This window comes from Ictidomys tridecemlineatus, chromosome 6 (assembly GCF_052094955.1).
Source record: "Ictidomys tridecemlineatus isolate mIctTri1 chromosome 6, mIctTri1.hap1, whole genome shotgun sequence".
Classification (NCBI taxonomy): Eukaryota; Metazoa; Chordata; class Mammalia; order Rodentia; family Sciuridae; genus Ictidomys; species Ictidomys tridecemlineatus.
This window is the reverse complement of record NC_135482.1, coordinates 5,470,581-5,484,672: the sequence shown is the minus strand read 5'-3', so window position 1 is coordinate 5,484,672 and position 14,092 is coordinate 5,470,581. Positions and strand designations below refer to the sequence as shown.

General features: G+C 43.9%; 1 protein-coding gene across 2 annotated transcripts in view; it reads right to left on the bottom strand.

Moving 5' to 3' along the window:
* Nucleotides 1-14,092, bottom strand: part of Poldip3 (DNA polymerase delta interacting protein 3) — a 32,746-nt gene that overhangs the window by 15,943 nt on the left and 2,711 nt on the right. The window contains exons 2-4 of one of the 2 annotated variants that reach the window (XM_078052620.1): nt 3,863-4,253; nt 3,103-3,189; nt 1,853-1,948 (exon numbers count right to left, since the gene is read on the bottom strand). In XM_078052620.1, the coding sequence (XP_077908746.1) occupies nt 1,853-1,948; nt 3,103-3,189; nt 3,863-4,253 (574 nt within the window). The remainder of the gene's footprint in view (nt 1-1,852; nt 1,949-3,102; nt 3,190-3,862; nt 4,254-14,092) is intronic. The other variant, XM_078052621.1, reaches the window with a different exon arrangement.

The window sequence follows — 14,092 nt, the reverse complement described above, 5'->3', positions numbered from 1 at the left end:
TAAGCTGTTCTGGCATCAAACACAAATGGTCTATTTAATAGAAAGGATCAGTCCCTTTGTAAAGAAATAAACTGCCAACATTCAGCTTCACATACCACTCTAAGAGCTTAATTATAACCAGGAGATTGGTCCATACACTCAGGTGGTGACTAAAATTGAATCTTCGAGCCTCAAGGTAATACAAAGGCGGTATCTGCCCCAAGGAACTGGCTGGGCAGCCCATCCACCTCCCTGCTGTGGCTCAGTGGTACCCACTAAGCTGAGTGCTAGAAACACTCTGATACTGTTTGCTTCTCTGCAGGACGTCTGACCAGCACCACAGCAGGCAAGCCTTTCTTGCACAGAGGCTGTACCTACTGGAGCCCACCAATCAAATGAGGTTTATTCCTTACTGATGAAGCCAGATTTAAAGTTAGGTAGTCAGTGTAGTTAGGTAAATCGGGTCTAATATCAAGTGAAATCTAAAATGGAGGCCATGCTGGGAATGACTCAGGGAAAACACAGGACAATTCATGGAATGTTAATGAAGTCCCGAAAAGGCTCTAGGCCAAAGTCCACCTCAAAGAAGTATTAATGAACAGCCCCCAACAGATTTGGAGATAGCCCATCCCAGAGAAGTGATAAGCCCATCCCAAAAGTCCTTCCTGCCCTTTTGGCCCACCCGTGTCCCACCCCTCGGGCCCTCCAACCTACATTCCATCACCAAAACTATAAAAAGGGGAGACAACCGCACTTCCACAGATTCCACCTCTTGGGTCCCCTTCTACCTCCGGGAGAAGTCTTTTCTGCTGTCCTTTAATAAACTTCTAATTTCTACTCTGACCTTGCCTCGGTGTGCTTCTTTGGTGTTATTCTTCAACATCGGGGAAGCAGCGGTTAACAGCGGTTAACAGCGGTAACACTGACACCAACCCAGGGAATCCAGAATCTAAGATCAAGGTCAAGGAGTACCAAGGAAAGAAAAGGGATTTCCTCCTGTGGGATTGATACTATGATTCGAATGTCCTCTCCAAAACTGATGTTGAATTTTCATAACAGCATTAATAGGTGGGACCTTAAGAATTGTTTTGGCTACCAGGAAACCGTTCTCATGATTAGATTAAGGCCAACCTCATAGGAGTGGATTTTGCTATCTCAGGGATGATGCTCCTGGTTAAAGAATAAATGCGGCCTGATCTCTGTCTAGGGCATGCTTGCTTATTCTCTGATGACTCAGCAAGAAGGCCCTTGCCCTGTACAGCCCCTCAGTTTTAGACTTCCTGGCCTCCATAACTGTGAGCAGAGTAAATATCCATTATTTAAAATTCACCCAGTCTGTAGTATTCTGCTACAGTAGCAGGTAACAGACTTTCCCTTGAGTGTCTCAAACACAGTGCCTGGAACTGCAGCTCTGCACTCCACCTGCGGTGGGACCTTGAGCAAATCCCTGGACACAGCCTGTATCCAATTTTTTTTTTTTTTTTTTAAAGAGAGAGGGAGAGAGAGAGAGAGAGAGAGAGAGAGAATTTTTTTTTTTTTTTTAAAGAGAGAATGAGGGGCGGGGGACAGAGAGAGAGAGAGAGAATTTTAACATTTATTTATTTTTTCTTAGTTCTCGGCGGACACAACATCTTTGTTGGTATGTGGTGCTGCTGAGGATCGAACCCGGGCCACACGCATGCTAGGCGAGCGCGCTACCGCTTGAGCCACATCCCCAGCCCCCTGTATCCAATTTTTTAAAAAGCAAATGGCTGGACCAATTCTAGCTCTGAGAATCTTACAACCCAAATCATTGAAAGACCCTGTTATCCTCAATCTCTGCTGTCCACCAGATCAGACACATACAGTGACAGAAAAAGAAACAATGCCATACCATGTGGTGGTGAAAGCTGCTGGAGGGTGAAAACTTCATCTGCTTAGTAGGAACGGGTGCTATGACATCATCATCTTCATCCAGGTCATATAAATTCTGAGAATAAAGAAATATAAGCTAATGTAACATGCAGGTCCATAAAAGACATCCAGCCCCAGCATTAAATGAAAGATCAAGGGAAAAGGTGGGCATGGCGGTAGTGGTGCCTGGAGAGACTGGCCTTGGAGTCTAGGGTTCAAGTCCTGACAGGGTGACTTCTACTAATGAGGCCCAATTAAAAATGCTCCATGTACATCAGAAATACATTTTCATAAGTTCATAATACCCCTCAAGAATCCCTAAATTAGCCAGGCATGTGGGTACCTATCAGTAATTCCAGAAACTTAGGGGGCTGAAATAGGAGATTTCAAGTTTGAGGTCAGCCCCAGCAACTAAATAAGGCTCTCAGCAACTAAATGAGACCCAGTACAGGAGGGAGGGAAAAAAAATCTCTAAAATGTTTGTTTACACTCATGTATCTCAATGACAGGGATATGCTCTGAGTAATGAATTATTAGGTGATTTTGTTGTTGTGTGAACATCACAGAGCATACTTCCACAACCATCCAACTACACACCTATGCACCCCAATACTGACCCAAATGTCACTAAGCATCACATGACAGTATATCCTTTGCTTTGGAAAGTCCATTCTGGATAATTTGGCCAACAGTAGAAAACTCAAACCCTATCCCAACAATGCCTACTGTTGGGATTTTTAACAGGGAAAATGGTCTGAATAAAATGTCCAAACAAATAAACGTCAACTCAATGAATTGAGCAGTTATGAAAAATGTTTACACTTAATGTGAAAACAGAAAATGCTTGAGTTAAAATAAAAAAGGGCACAAACTTAAGAATAAAATTGCAACTACAACTAGTGTTAAATGTAAAACAACACAAACACACACAAAAAAGCAGGAATCTTAAAAACAAACAAACAAAAACCCCAAAAATCTATGACCAAATTTCAACAGTGGCTGACTCTGGAGAATAGGAACATGAAAAACATTATTTTGTGTGTGCAAATTATCCCCCTCACTAAAAAATTTTTTGTTAAAATTCTCAAATTACAAAAAGTCAAATGTCTCTGGGCCTGGCCCCAGCCAATCCACCCATTAGCGTCATCAAGATATGTGTGCGTGCGTGTACACATACACATACACACACACACACACACACACACACACACACTCTTTCTCTCTCTCTACCTGTTTGGCCTGGTGGTTATTGACAACATTGATCCTCATTCCAGCTGGATGGGCATGAAGTGGCACCATGGCCTTCTGCTGTGGAACCTAGAAACACTCAGTGATCACAATCTATCCCATAGGGTTCATGAACATCCTGTGAGTATGAGGTCACTGAATTTAAATACAGTAGGCATGCAGTTTGGGTCTCTGGTAGGACTAGAGTGCCTTGCTCCCAAGTAATAAGGCATCCCCATGCAGTAATGCAAGTGCAGGGCTTTAAATTAAACTTGGCTCCATCAATGTCTGCTGTCATTATGCCTATTACCAAAGCCAAGACATTAAATGACATTGTTTCCTTTGGGGGGGTGACCCTTGATTGGCAGCCAGATCTGACTGGGCTTCTACTCTGGTCCTTCCACTACTGGCTGTGTAATGTTGGACATGGTATTTCATCTCTGAGATTCAGATTCACTTTAATAAAACTGGGGAAATAGTCCTAAAGTTGGAGTGAGGAATATATAAGATCAAATATACTAGGTGCCTGTGCATAGCACATGGTCAAAATGTTTCATCCTTTCCCTGCTCTTCCCTCTACTATTTTTCACTTAAGAAAGTCACTTCATGCCTTTCTCATGTTTGCTTGGCTATAATGTACACAGAAAACCTTTGTAAACAGCCAAGGGCTGTACCAACACTTTTGCCCAATCCCCTCTCCCTGCACAATCTTCCTGCCTAAATCTGCCTGTCTTCCGAGTTCATGACAGCAGTCATAACCTACCTGGATGGTTTTGGTGAGCTTCAGAGCAGGCGTCACTGTCCCAATGGGTGGGCTTGTGAAGGCATCAGGGGAACTCCTCCTCAAGCTAATCTTCTCCCGGGCATCAGCCACTTGGCGAGGCTTTTGTGGCACCGTGCTCTGCTGCTTGCGAGAGTTCAGCATCTCTCTGGCATCCTGCACTTTCCCTTTGATCCGAAACCGTGCATCTTTCTGCAAAAGTTTCTCCCGAGCATCTTTGACTCCCAGCTTGAGCCTGGCATCTGAGAGGCCTATCTTCTGCCGGGCATCAAATCTCTGCTGGAAGGTGGCTGTGCGTGCTGGCTGGCTGAGAAGGTTCTGCTGGATTCCAACTCGAGATCGGACACCTCCAACTCCTGGTCTGGCACTGAGCCTGCAAATACAAACTGTAATAGTAAGTGGATCTGAATATCACCAGTGGCCCATGGAGGAAAGCCTGGGAATCTGGGAATAGAGCAGATCCTACAGAAACCAGAAAGCTGCTTCTTGCCTGCATTTGAGTCAATAATTAATCCAACAGAAAGTAATGACTTCCTTCCTACTTCTTGCCTTTTAACTTTGTATCATAAACAAAATAAAGAAAGAGGGTTTGGATTTTCACCATTAGTTAAGTCTGCTTTACTCCCAAAATCAGTGGGGTTTGTTTGTTTTTTTGTAGTGCTGAGGATTGAACCCAGGGCCTTGTGCATGCAAAGCAAGCACTCTACCAACTGAGCCATATCCCCAGCCCCCAAAATCAGGTGTTTTGAGAGATCTTTTTGGACAATAACCTCAGACAACACCAGTCAAATAAGAAACTATCTCCAGGGGCTGGGGATGTGGCTCAAGCGGTAGAGCGCTCGCCTGGCATGTGTAAGGCCCAGGTTCGATCCTCAGCACCACATACCAACAAAGATGTTGTGTCCGCTGAAAACTGAAAAATAAATATTAAAAAATTCTCTCTTAAAAAAAAAAACAAAAAAAAACTATCTCCAAAATATCAAAACCCCACTCAACTGAAGAGCAACTTGTTTCCAAAGCTCTTCCACATCACCATTCTTCTTCTTCTTTTTTTTTGCATTAGGGATTGAACCAAGGGCACTTTACCACTGAGTCACATGTATTTTTTTAGTTCTTGACAGACCTTTTTTTTTTTTCCCCACTTTTATGTAGTGCTGAGAAATCAAACCCAGTGCCTCATACATGCTAGGCAAGTCCTCTACTATTGAGCTACAACCCCATTCCTCATCCTTAGCCTTTAAAAAATAAATTATTTAGAGACAGGGTCGAAGTTGCTTAGGTCCTCACTAAGTTTCTGAGGCTGGCCTTGAACTTGCAATCCTCTTGCCTCAGCTTCCTAAACCACTGGGATTACAGGCATGTGCCACTGCTCCTGGCCACATCCCACTCTTTTTTTTTTTAAATATTCATTTTTTAGTTTTTCAGAGGACACAACATCTTTGTTTGTATGTGGTACTGAGGATCGAACCTGGGCTGCACGCATGTCAGGCGAGTGCACTACCGCTTGAGCCACATCCCCACTCTTAATCAACCCTCTCAGCACCTAGAGCGGCACCTATTACGCCTGCTTTATAGTGGGAGAAGCAGACCTGGCAAGGCTGTATGATTAACAAAGGATGCCTCTAATGCAGGTGCCTCTAATGCCTCTTTGGGCTGGACCTAAGGAAGTCAATATGTAGGTCTCAGAGCTAGACAACTCAAATAATAAAGATATAAAGACCTAGAAAAGAAAAATAAATGCTTTCTGAAATAACAAATATTCAGAAACTGTGAAAGACAGAAATTGATTAAACTTCATTAAACAAGTTCTATTCTTTCTCTTTCAGCAGCTTAAGAAAAAAAAACAATGCCTCCTGAGTATAACACTAAGGTCCTTCCTGGGATCTATGGGTTTTTCCTGACTCACCCATCCATGACCCACTCCCAAGACTTCTCTATTCCACCACTGTGCCCAATGTCCCACCTGGAGACTCCAAGGTCAATGTCTCCTTTTCGGGAAATCCTTCCTGATTCATCCTCCTTTGTGTTTATTAATATACCTGCTAAGTTTTCTGCCTGTCTTAATCTATTTAGGCTGCTATAACAAATAGCATAAACTGGGTGGCCTATAAACAAAGGAAATTTATTTCCCCTGGTGCTAGAAGCTGGGAAGCCCAAGATCAAGGTACTGGCAGGTTCCATGTCTGGTGAGGGCCTGCTTCCTGGTTCTACAGCATCTTTTCACTGTGTCCACATAGAGGGAAGGAAAAAGGGGACTCACTCCTTTTACAGGACCAAGTACCTTATGAGTGGTGCTGAGCTCTGGCTGAGCCTTGAAATTCCTATGGAGCTTCTAGACCCTATCCCAGAGCTACTAAAGCCTCAAACTGGGGGAAACCTGGGTGACTGCATTTTGAACTCCACAGGTGACTGAAGAGCTATATTGAGAATCCCTAATCTGGTGCTAGGAGGTCAAACTGTGCTGAATAACAAGTTTATCTACTGTTTCCCACTTCACTGCCTGGGCCTCCCAGGAGGCTTCCTCATACTGCCCAAGTCACTGGGATCCTCCTACTGCTTACTCACCTGTTCACCTGCTCTTCGAATAAACAAAAGTGTACCCAAAGGTGAATCTACTTAGTACCAATAAAAGCAAATCTGGCCAGGCATAGTGGTACATTGTTTGTAATCCCAGCTACTCAGGAGGCTGAGAGAGGAGGATTCCAAGTTCAAGACCAGTCTAGACAACTTAGTTTAAAATTTTTAATATTTATTTTTTAGTTTTCGGCGGACACACATCTTTGTTTGTATGTGGTGCTAAGGATCGAACACGGGCCGCATGCATGACAGGCAAGCGCAGTACCGCTTGAGCCACATCCCAGCCCCCAGTCTAGTCAACTTAGCAAGATCCTGTCTCAAAATAAAAAGGGCTGGGGATGTAGCTCTGTGGTAGAATTCAATACCCAATACCCAGCCCCACCCCACAGAAAAATCTAGACCTTTATCCTCTGAATAATGCAAACACACCTGCTGTCTCCAATATGCCAGGACTTAAAGCAGTAACATATTGAGTGTTTATGTCTCCCAAATTCCTTTGATGAAACCTAACTCTCAAGGTGATAGCATTAGAGGCAGAGTTCGTAGGTTATGAGGGTAGAGTCTTCGAAATGGGATCAGTATTCATATAAAAGAGGTCTTCAGAAAGTTCCCTGGCCCCTTCCTGTGAAGTCACAGTGAAAAGATGGTCTAGAACAAGGAAGCAAACCCTCACCAGACATGGAACCTGCCAGTGCCTTGATCTTGGGATTTCCCAGCCTCTAGCACAAGGAGAAAGAAACTTCTCTTGTTTATAGACCACCCAGTTTATGCTACTCTGTTATATAGCAGCCCAAGTAGATTACTACAGTGATGCACAGTACCCTTTTTCTCTTTGAGAAATGGCAACTTACTTTAGGATTTGTTTTCCAGTGAGCTTGACTGGGTAGGGAAGAGGATGGAGGGATCATTAACAAAATCACTTAGACTAAGTTTAAGGTTGAGGGGGCTGCTATGCCTCGTAGTGCGTGCCTGTAATTGCAGTAAGATTTGGGAGGCCGAAGATTCTAAATTTGAGACCAGTACCAGAAACTTAGCTAGACCATAAGTTGTAATTCAGTGGTGGTAGAGTATCCCTAGATTCAATACCTCCAGTTTAAAAAAAAAAAAAAAAAAAAAAAATGTGGTGATGGCTGCATGTTCAGCCTACTCTATTTCCTCATGTAAAGACTCTGGAAAAGCTGGGTGTGGTGGTGCATACCTGTTTCCAGCAGCTCAGAAGGCTGAGGCAGAAGGATTGCAAGTTCACAGCTAGCCTGAGCAACTCAGCACCCTAAGAAACTCAGTGAGACCCTGTCTCAAAATTAAAAATAAAAAGGGGTTGGGGATGTGGCTCAAGCAGTAGTGCGCTCGCCTGGTATGCGTGCAACCCGGGTTCGATCCTCAGCACCACATACCAACAAAGATGTTGTGTCCGCCGAGAACTGAAAAATAAATATTAAAAATTCTCTCTGTCTCTCTTCTCTCTCTCTCCTCTCTCACTCTCTCTTTAAAAAAAAAAAATTAAAAATAAAAAGGGGCCAGGGTGTGGTTCAGTGGTGCGTGTGCTCACACACACACACACACACACACACACACACACACACACAGGACCCTGGAAGATGAAGGCATAAGAGAAAGCAGAGCCAAAAGGAATGGGGTGTGGAGGGAGGCCGCATACACAATTAGGGAGAAGGAAACACTATGTGGTGGACAGCATCCACCTCCCCTGGCCTAGGCTACCCTAGGCTTCATGGTCCATGGACTGTAAAGCCATGGACAATAGTGGGGTTATATCCAGAACCTGTAGCTACTCTGAAGGGCTCTTGGTGAGAATAAAGATCCTACCTTCTTGCAGGGTGCCCCCCACTGACCTTTTTTTTTTTTATTAACAGGGATCGAACGCAAGGTTGTTTAACCACTGAGTTATATCCCTAGCCCTTTATATTTTTTATTTTCAGACAGGATCTCACTAGGTTGCTTAGGATCTCACAAAGTTGCTGAGGGTGGCTTTGAACTTGCCATCCTCCTGTCTCAGCCTCCCCAGCCTTTGGGATTACAGCCATGTGCCACTACGCCCAGCCCCACAACTGCTGGCTTAAAAAAAAAAAAAAAAAAAAAAAAAAGAGTTTTAAGTTCTCTCACATCTGTTAGCAATGCCCTTTGGAAAAAAATACAGGATATGGGTTCAGACCAGGAGCTGCTACTGAAATCTACTCATAAAATGGGAAAAAAGGTTTTGGTCAACAATTGCCATTGAGATCCATATAAAATCAGGGCCAGTAGAAAGTATCCCAAATGAGAATGTTCACTTACTGAATACCCATCAAGGCCACAAGTCTTGGGTCAGGCAATCAAATTATCAAAAGTAACATGGTAAAGTACAAGTCTCCAGGTCCTCCAAACTGAAGTGAGGCATACAGATCCTCAAATAATCACCACACTTCTACTCCAAGAGAGGGAGATACAAAGTGTGAGAGGATACCATAAGCAACGGAACACCCAGAGGGCCATGGGAAGGCTAAGATACTGGCCTAGGGTGTCTGAGAAGAGCAGCTTGTCAAAGGGCATTCTACATGGGCCAGATGCAGAAAAGCCTATTCCAGCCTGCAGCTTCTTTGCTCTTATGGCTCAAGCAGGTATGTGCATTCCTTTACTTTTCGCATATCACAAAGCCTCTGCTATCCAGGTCTCTAGATGAAGGCCTCCTCCTCGGAGAATTCATTCAACAAAGTTTCCAGTAAGGCATTTACCATGCTGTATCACACAATGATCTGTTTACAAGCCTGCATCTCCCACGGAACTGCTAGCTTCTCAGGGGGCACACCCTGTACCCACTCAACTTTGTCAAACCTGCATCAGGGAAATGCTTGGGCTCAAAGGGCTTTCTTATGTCAAGGAGGCTAGGAAGCTCCTAGTATATCTTCATCCTCCTTCTGGGCCCAAAAATCTCTGAGGCTAGCTGCCGTCATCTCCACCTGATTACTAGAAAAACTGAATCACAGAGCTAGTGGTCATAAACAGAACAGAACTCCAGGGCGACCCCACACCATAGGCTACCCTCATTGTAACAGGCTCCAAGTTTCCCCCCTTCCTACTCCAAGCTCCAGGGAAGTAAGATGGAGAAATAATGGTTGCCCTGAAGGCTTCTCCTATAGAAGCCAGCCCTTACTGACGACCCACTACTCTTGGCTGGGATCCTGACCTCCAACCAGCCCTGCCAGCAGAGAGGGAGGCACCCATGTAGCCAGGGCACAGGAGCTTCAGAAAAGGTCCCCTGGAAAAGAAAGATGATGGTGTCGCACTGTGACAGAACATCATAAATGGATAAACAAAAGTGGAGGACTTCGTCAGTAATGGTGTCTGCCCTACAGTGGAGTCAAACACATTCCAACCAAACGTGACCCTTCCCAAAGACTTCCTAACTTCCATCTTCTCCAAAATCTACCTCCTCCCATCACCAGGGCACCTCTCACAAAGGGCTCCTGATATTTATAATTAAAGGAGACGAGACGTCTTATCTTATAAAATTTCATGTTACGATACCATAAAACTGGGTAAATCTAGAGCTCCAGCGCATCAATTGTGCTTTCAAAAGTTAACTTACCCAGTATGACCAATCACAAAAGCAATAAAACACCACTACCAAGACCAGGAAGAGTATGTGGGGGGATGAATAACTGAATGCCTCATTTTAAATTAAGGTTAACAATGAGATTCTTTTTTGGACCCAGGATTAAACCCAGGGCATTTAACCACTGAGCCACATCCCAGTCCTTTTTATTTTTTATTTTGAGATAGGGTTTCACAAAGTTGGTGAGGCTGGCTTTGAAGTTACAATCTTCCTGCCTCAGCTTCCTGAGTTGCTGGGATTACAGGCATGTGCCACCACACCCAGCAACTATGAGATTCTTAAAAAACAAATTTCATATCCCTGAGTGGAGAATGGATAAAAGGGCAGATTCACATTTTCTGGCTCACTCTAATACTGCATTTAACCTTCACATGAGGAGGGGTAGGGGAGGGAGGTTAGGTTTTTCCTATCTTAACTTATTCGTATTTCTCAATAGTTTCTATTCTCCACAGAAGCATAGGGTAGATAAGCAATGCCTGCTATGGCCACAGAAGAGGCAACTAATAGGGTTACGAAAGATAAAGATTTGAGGGGCTGGGTGTGTAGCTCAGTGATACAGCACTTGCCTAAGAATGTCTGGGCCCTGCATTTACTACAGGCTGACAGATTTCTAACACACACCTCCTTTAAGGCTCACAATAACCCTGTGAATAGGGTAACTATTCACATTTTATAAATAAGGAGGCAACCTCAAAATCACAGGCACTAATGTTGAAGAACAGATTTGAACTTCATTATATCTAGTTGAAACACCAATAACGCATGTGTCAAAAGTAAAGACTAGATCTTGAATCAAAACTAAATAATCTTCAGTATTATTAATGTCTATTTTTTCATTCTGTTATGAAACTCTTCAAAATTAAAATAAAACAATACAAAAGTTAAGGGTGAATACTGTTTCCAGATGGAGGAAAACCTTGGAACTCCAGTCACACCCAGGAACACACATACCATCATGCTTTTTTGGCAGGAAAGACCATTGAGACGTTTGTCTTGGCCTTTGTGTGTGTGTGTTGTGCATTGTTCTGGGGCAATCCCAGGAGTACTCTAGCACTGAGCTAGATCCCCAGCCCTTTTAAATTTTTTGATTAAGAGACAAGCTCTCACTAAGTTGCTGAGGCCGATCTCAAATTGCCTCAGTCTCCCAAGTACAGGGAGTACAAACATGGGCCACCTTGTCTGGCTTGTGCTGATATTTTAATACACAGTCATGCCTCACTTAATGGCAGGGACATAATCTGAGAAGTCCATGTACTTACAGAAACTAAGATGGCCTGGCATCACCAGGTTGATATAACTCTAGGGGACCACCCTCCATGTATGTAGTCTGACATCACTGCACACAGCACTCGACTGTGTCCGAGCAGCAGAAAAGGTGCATGTGCAGGAGAGAGGTGCGGGCAGGGGATGTAGTAGCTACCCACAGTGGGAGTGAGCAAGCAATTCCTCAATCTGATGCATTCAGTTCCCTGGTTATGCCAGTCCTTTCAACTCCTTTCACAAATAGCTTTAGGGGGCTCCAGTGTTCAGGCTTTTTATAATCATGCTCCCTCTTCCTGCATGAAAAGACAGCTATTCATCCCAGCAGGCAGCAGTACTGGTTTTAAGGCAGGCATTAGTCATCAGGAATAACACCCCTGCTAGGGGTAGGTCTCTAAAACATAGAGTCAATTATGTTACTCTCCTGCCTAAGAACTGCTGAGGGCTTCCCAACAAAGCCCAACCCCTGGGGGGAGCCTCCAATCTAACCCCAGCTTCTGCCTGCAGCCTCACCTCCCACTGTAGGGACTACTTGTGTTCCCAAAACACATTCTGCACTTTTGTTCTCAGTAAATGTTTAGGAAGGGTGAGGGAGGGAGGTTTTGAGCAAGTCTTTTAATTGCTCTACTTCAGCCAACAATGTCAACAGTGCAACTGTCCTCCGTGGGGTCCTGGGGAGAGTACTGCAGGACAGTGAGAGGGCAATGCCCCATTGAGCCCTCCCTGCCCCCATTCCAGAGACTGGAACCTGGCACACTTTTGAGAATCAGGGAGGGTCTGTAGGGGTTAGCAATGCCTCACCCTCCTGGCTCTGTGGAAGGCAGAACTGCAGGAGCTCTGGAGAGATGTCTAATCCGAAAGACTCAGGCCCATGAAAGGGGGGCCTGAATGATATATAGTAGACTATAATCCATGGGGATTTCTGGATTATAGTAGGTATATGTTGAGTTTCTTTCTTTCTTTTTTTTTGAGAGAGGAGAGAGAGAGAGAGAGAGAATTTTTTAATATTTATTTTTTAGTTTTCGGCGGACACAACATCTTTGGGCCACACGCATGCCAGGCGAGCGCGCTACCGCTTGAGCCACATCCCCAGCCCCTCTTTTTCTTTTTCTAAAGTACTGGGGATTGAACACGGGGGCTCTTTACCGCTGGAATACATCCCCAGTCCTTTTTAAAAATTTGAGACAGAGTCGCTGAATTGTTGAGGCTAGGTATCAACTTGCAATCCTCCTACTTTGGCCTCGGAGTCACTGGGTTTGCAGGCATATGACACCATGACCAGCTTTGAGGTCTTTTTTTTTTTTAAAGTATATATTTTTTAGTTGTATGTGAACACAATACCTTTATTTTATTTTTATATGGTGCTGACAATTGAACTCGGTGCCTCACATGTGCTCTACCACTGAGCCACAACCCCAGCCCCTTTGAAGTCATTTTTATAAGAAAGACACTAAGACACTATCCCTTTACCCAAGAGTCTTAAGCAAATGTTTCATTTTAAAATCTAATCCTTCCCCTCCAAATTATGTAACAACTCACTTGTGTTTAGGTCTATATTTCCCTTATCTTATCTCAACAAGGAAACAGGCAATGAGTACAAGTCTGGGGCCTTGGCCTGAACAGGAAAGTTCACTTGCCCCCAACCCCCACAGCTCCAAGGACTCCCCAAATGGGGCACCTTGCCCTGAGCTGCTCAACTCCAATACTTTCAAGGCTACTTGAACTAGTTGGAGGCAGCACAGCTATCCTCTGAGAGCTAGACTAAACAATCCAAAGAAGAGCTGCTTCAACTAACTCAGTGACACTATCACATCTGAAGGCAGAAGTCAACACACCACTCAGGTCTACAATGTAGGTGGTGTCCAGTACTGTCCTGGAGAGACTCATCTATCCATTCCTCCTGCTTGAAGTCACTAGAGTTGGATGACAGGAGAAGATGGAGTCCTAGGGTTTGGGTGAAGTGTCACTCAAAGCACCTCCTCCAGTTCTAGAATTTCCCATTAAGCAAGAAATCTTAAGATGATTAATTGGAGGACCAGGTAACAATAATGACTCTTTTTTTTTTTTTTAAAGAGAGAGTGAGAGAGGAGAGAAAGAGAGAGAGAATTTTTTTTAATATTTATTTTTTTTAGTTCTCGGCGGACACAACATCTTTGTTGGTATGTGGTGCTGAGGATCGAACCCGGGCCGCATGCATGCCAGGCAAGCGCGCTACCGCTTGAGCCACATCCCCAGCCCCACAATAATGACTCTTTTCTTGCCTTACAAGTCTTGAGGAACACAGCAGCAGGAGAATAAGCACATTCCATAAATGCTATCTTTAGGGTCACAGGAAACAAGTGGCTAGACAGATAGGGAAATAGGCTATTTACACTTTCACAGACTCCATCTTTTGTTTATTTCCACTAAAAGGAAAAATGCTAAAATAGTCACAGGTCCTACCTAAAAATTAATGAGCAAATTTTTTTTCCTGAGATTTCCATACAACTTTAAGACCAAAGTTCCCAGAATGGTGATTTCTTCTAAGAAATACATAAAATAGAATATATTAACTACAGGAGATGACATTGGTTCACTGAAATTTGTTCAGACACCTCATATCTTTTTTTCCCCCCCAGTATTGGGGGTCAAATGCAAGGGCACTTTCCTACAGAGTTACATTTCTAGCCCTTTTTATTTTAAAGTAGGATCTCATTAAGTTGCTGAGGCTGGTACTGGATTTGGCCTCCACAGTAGCTGGGATTACACCCATGGCCTATCATGCT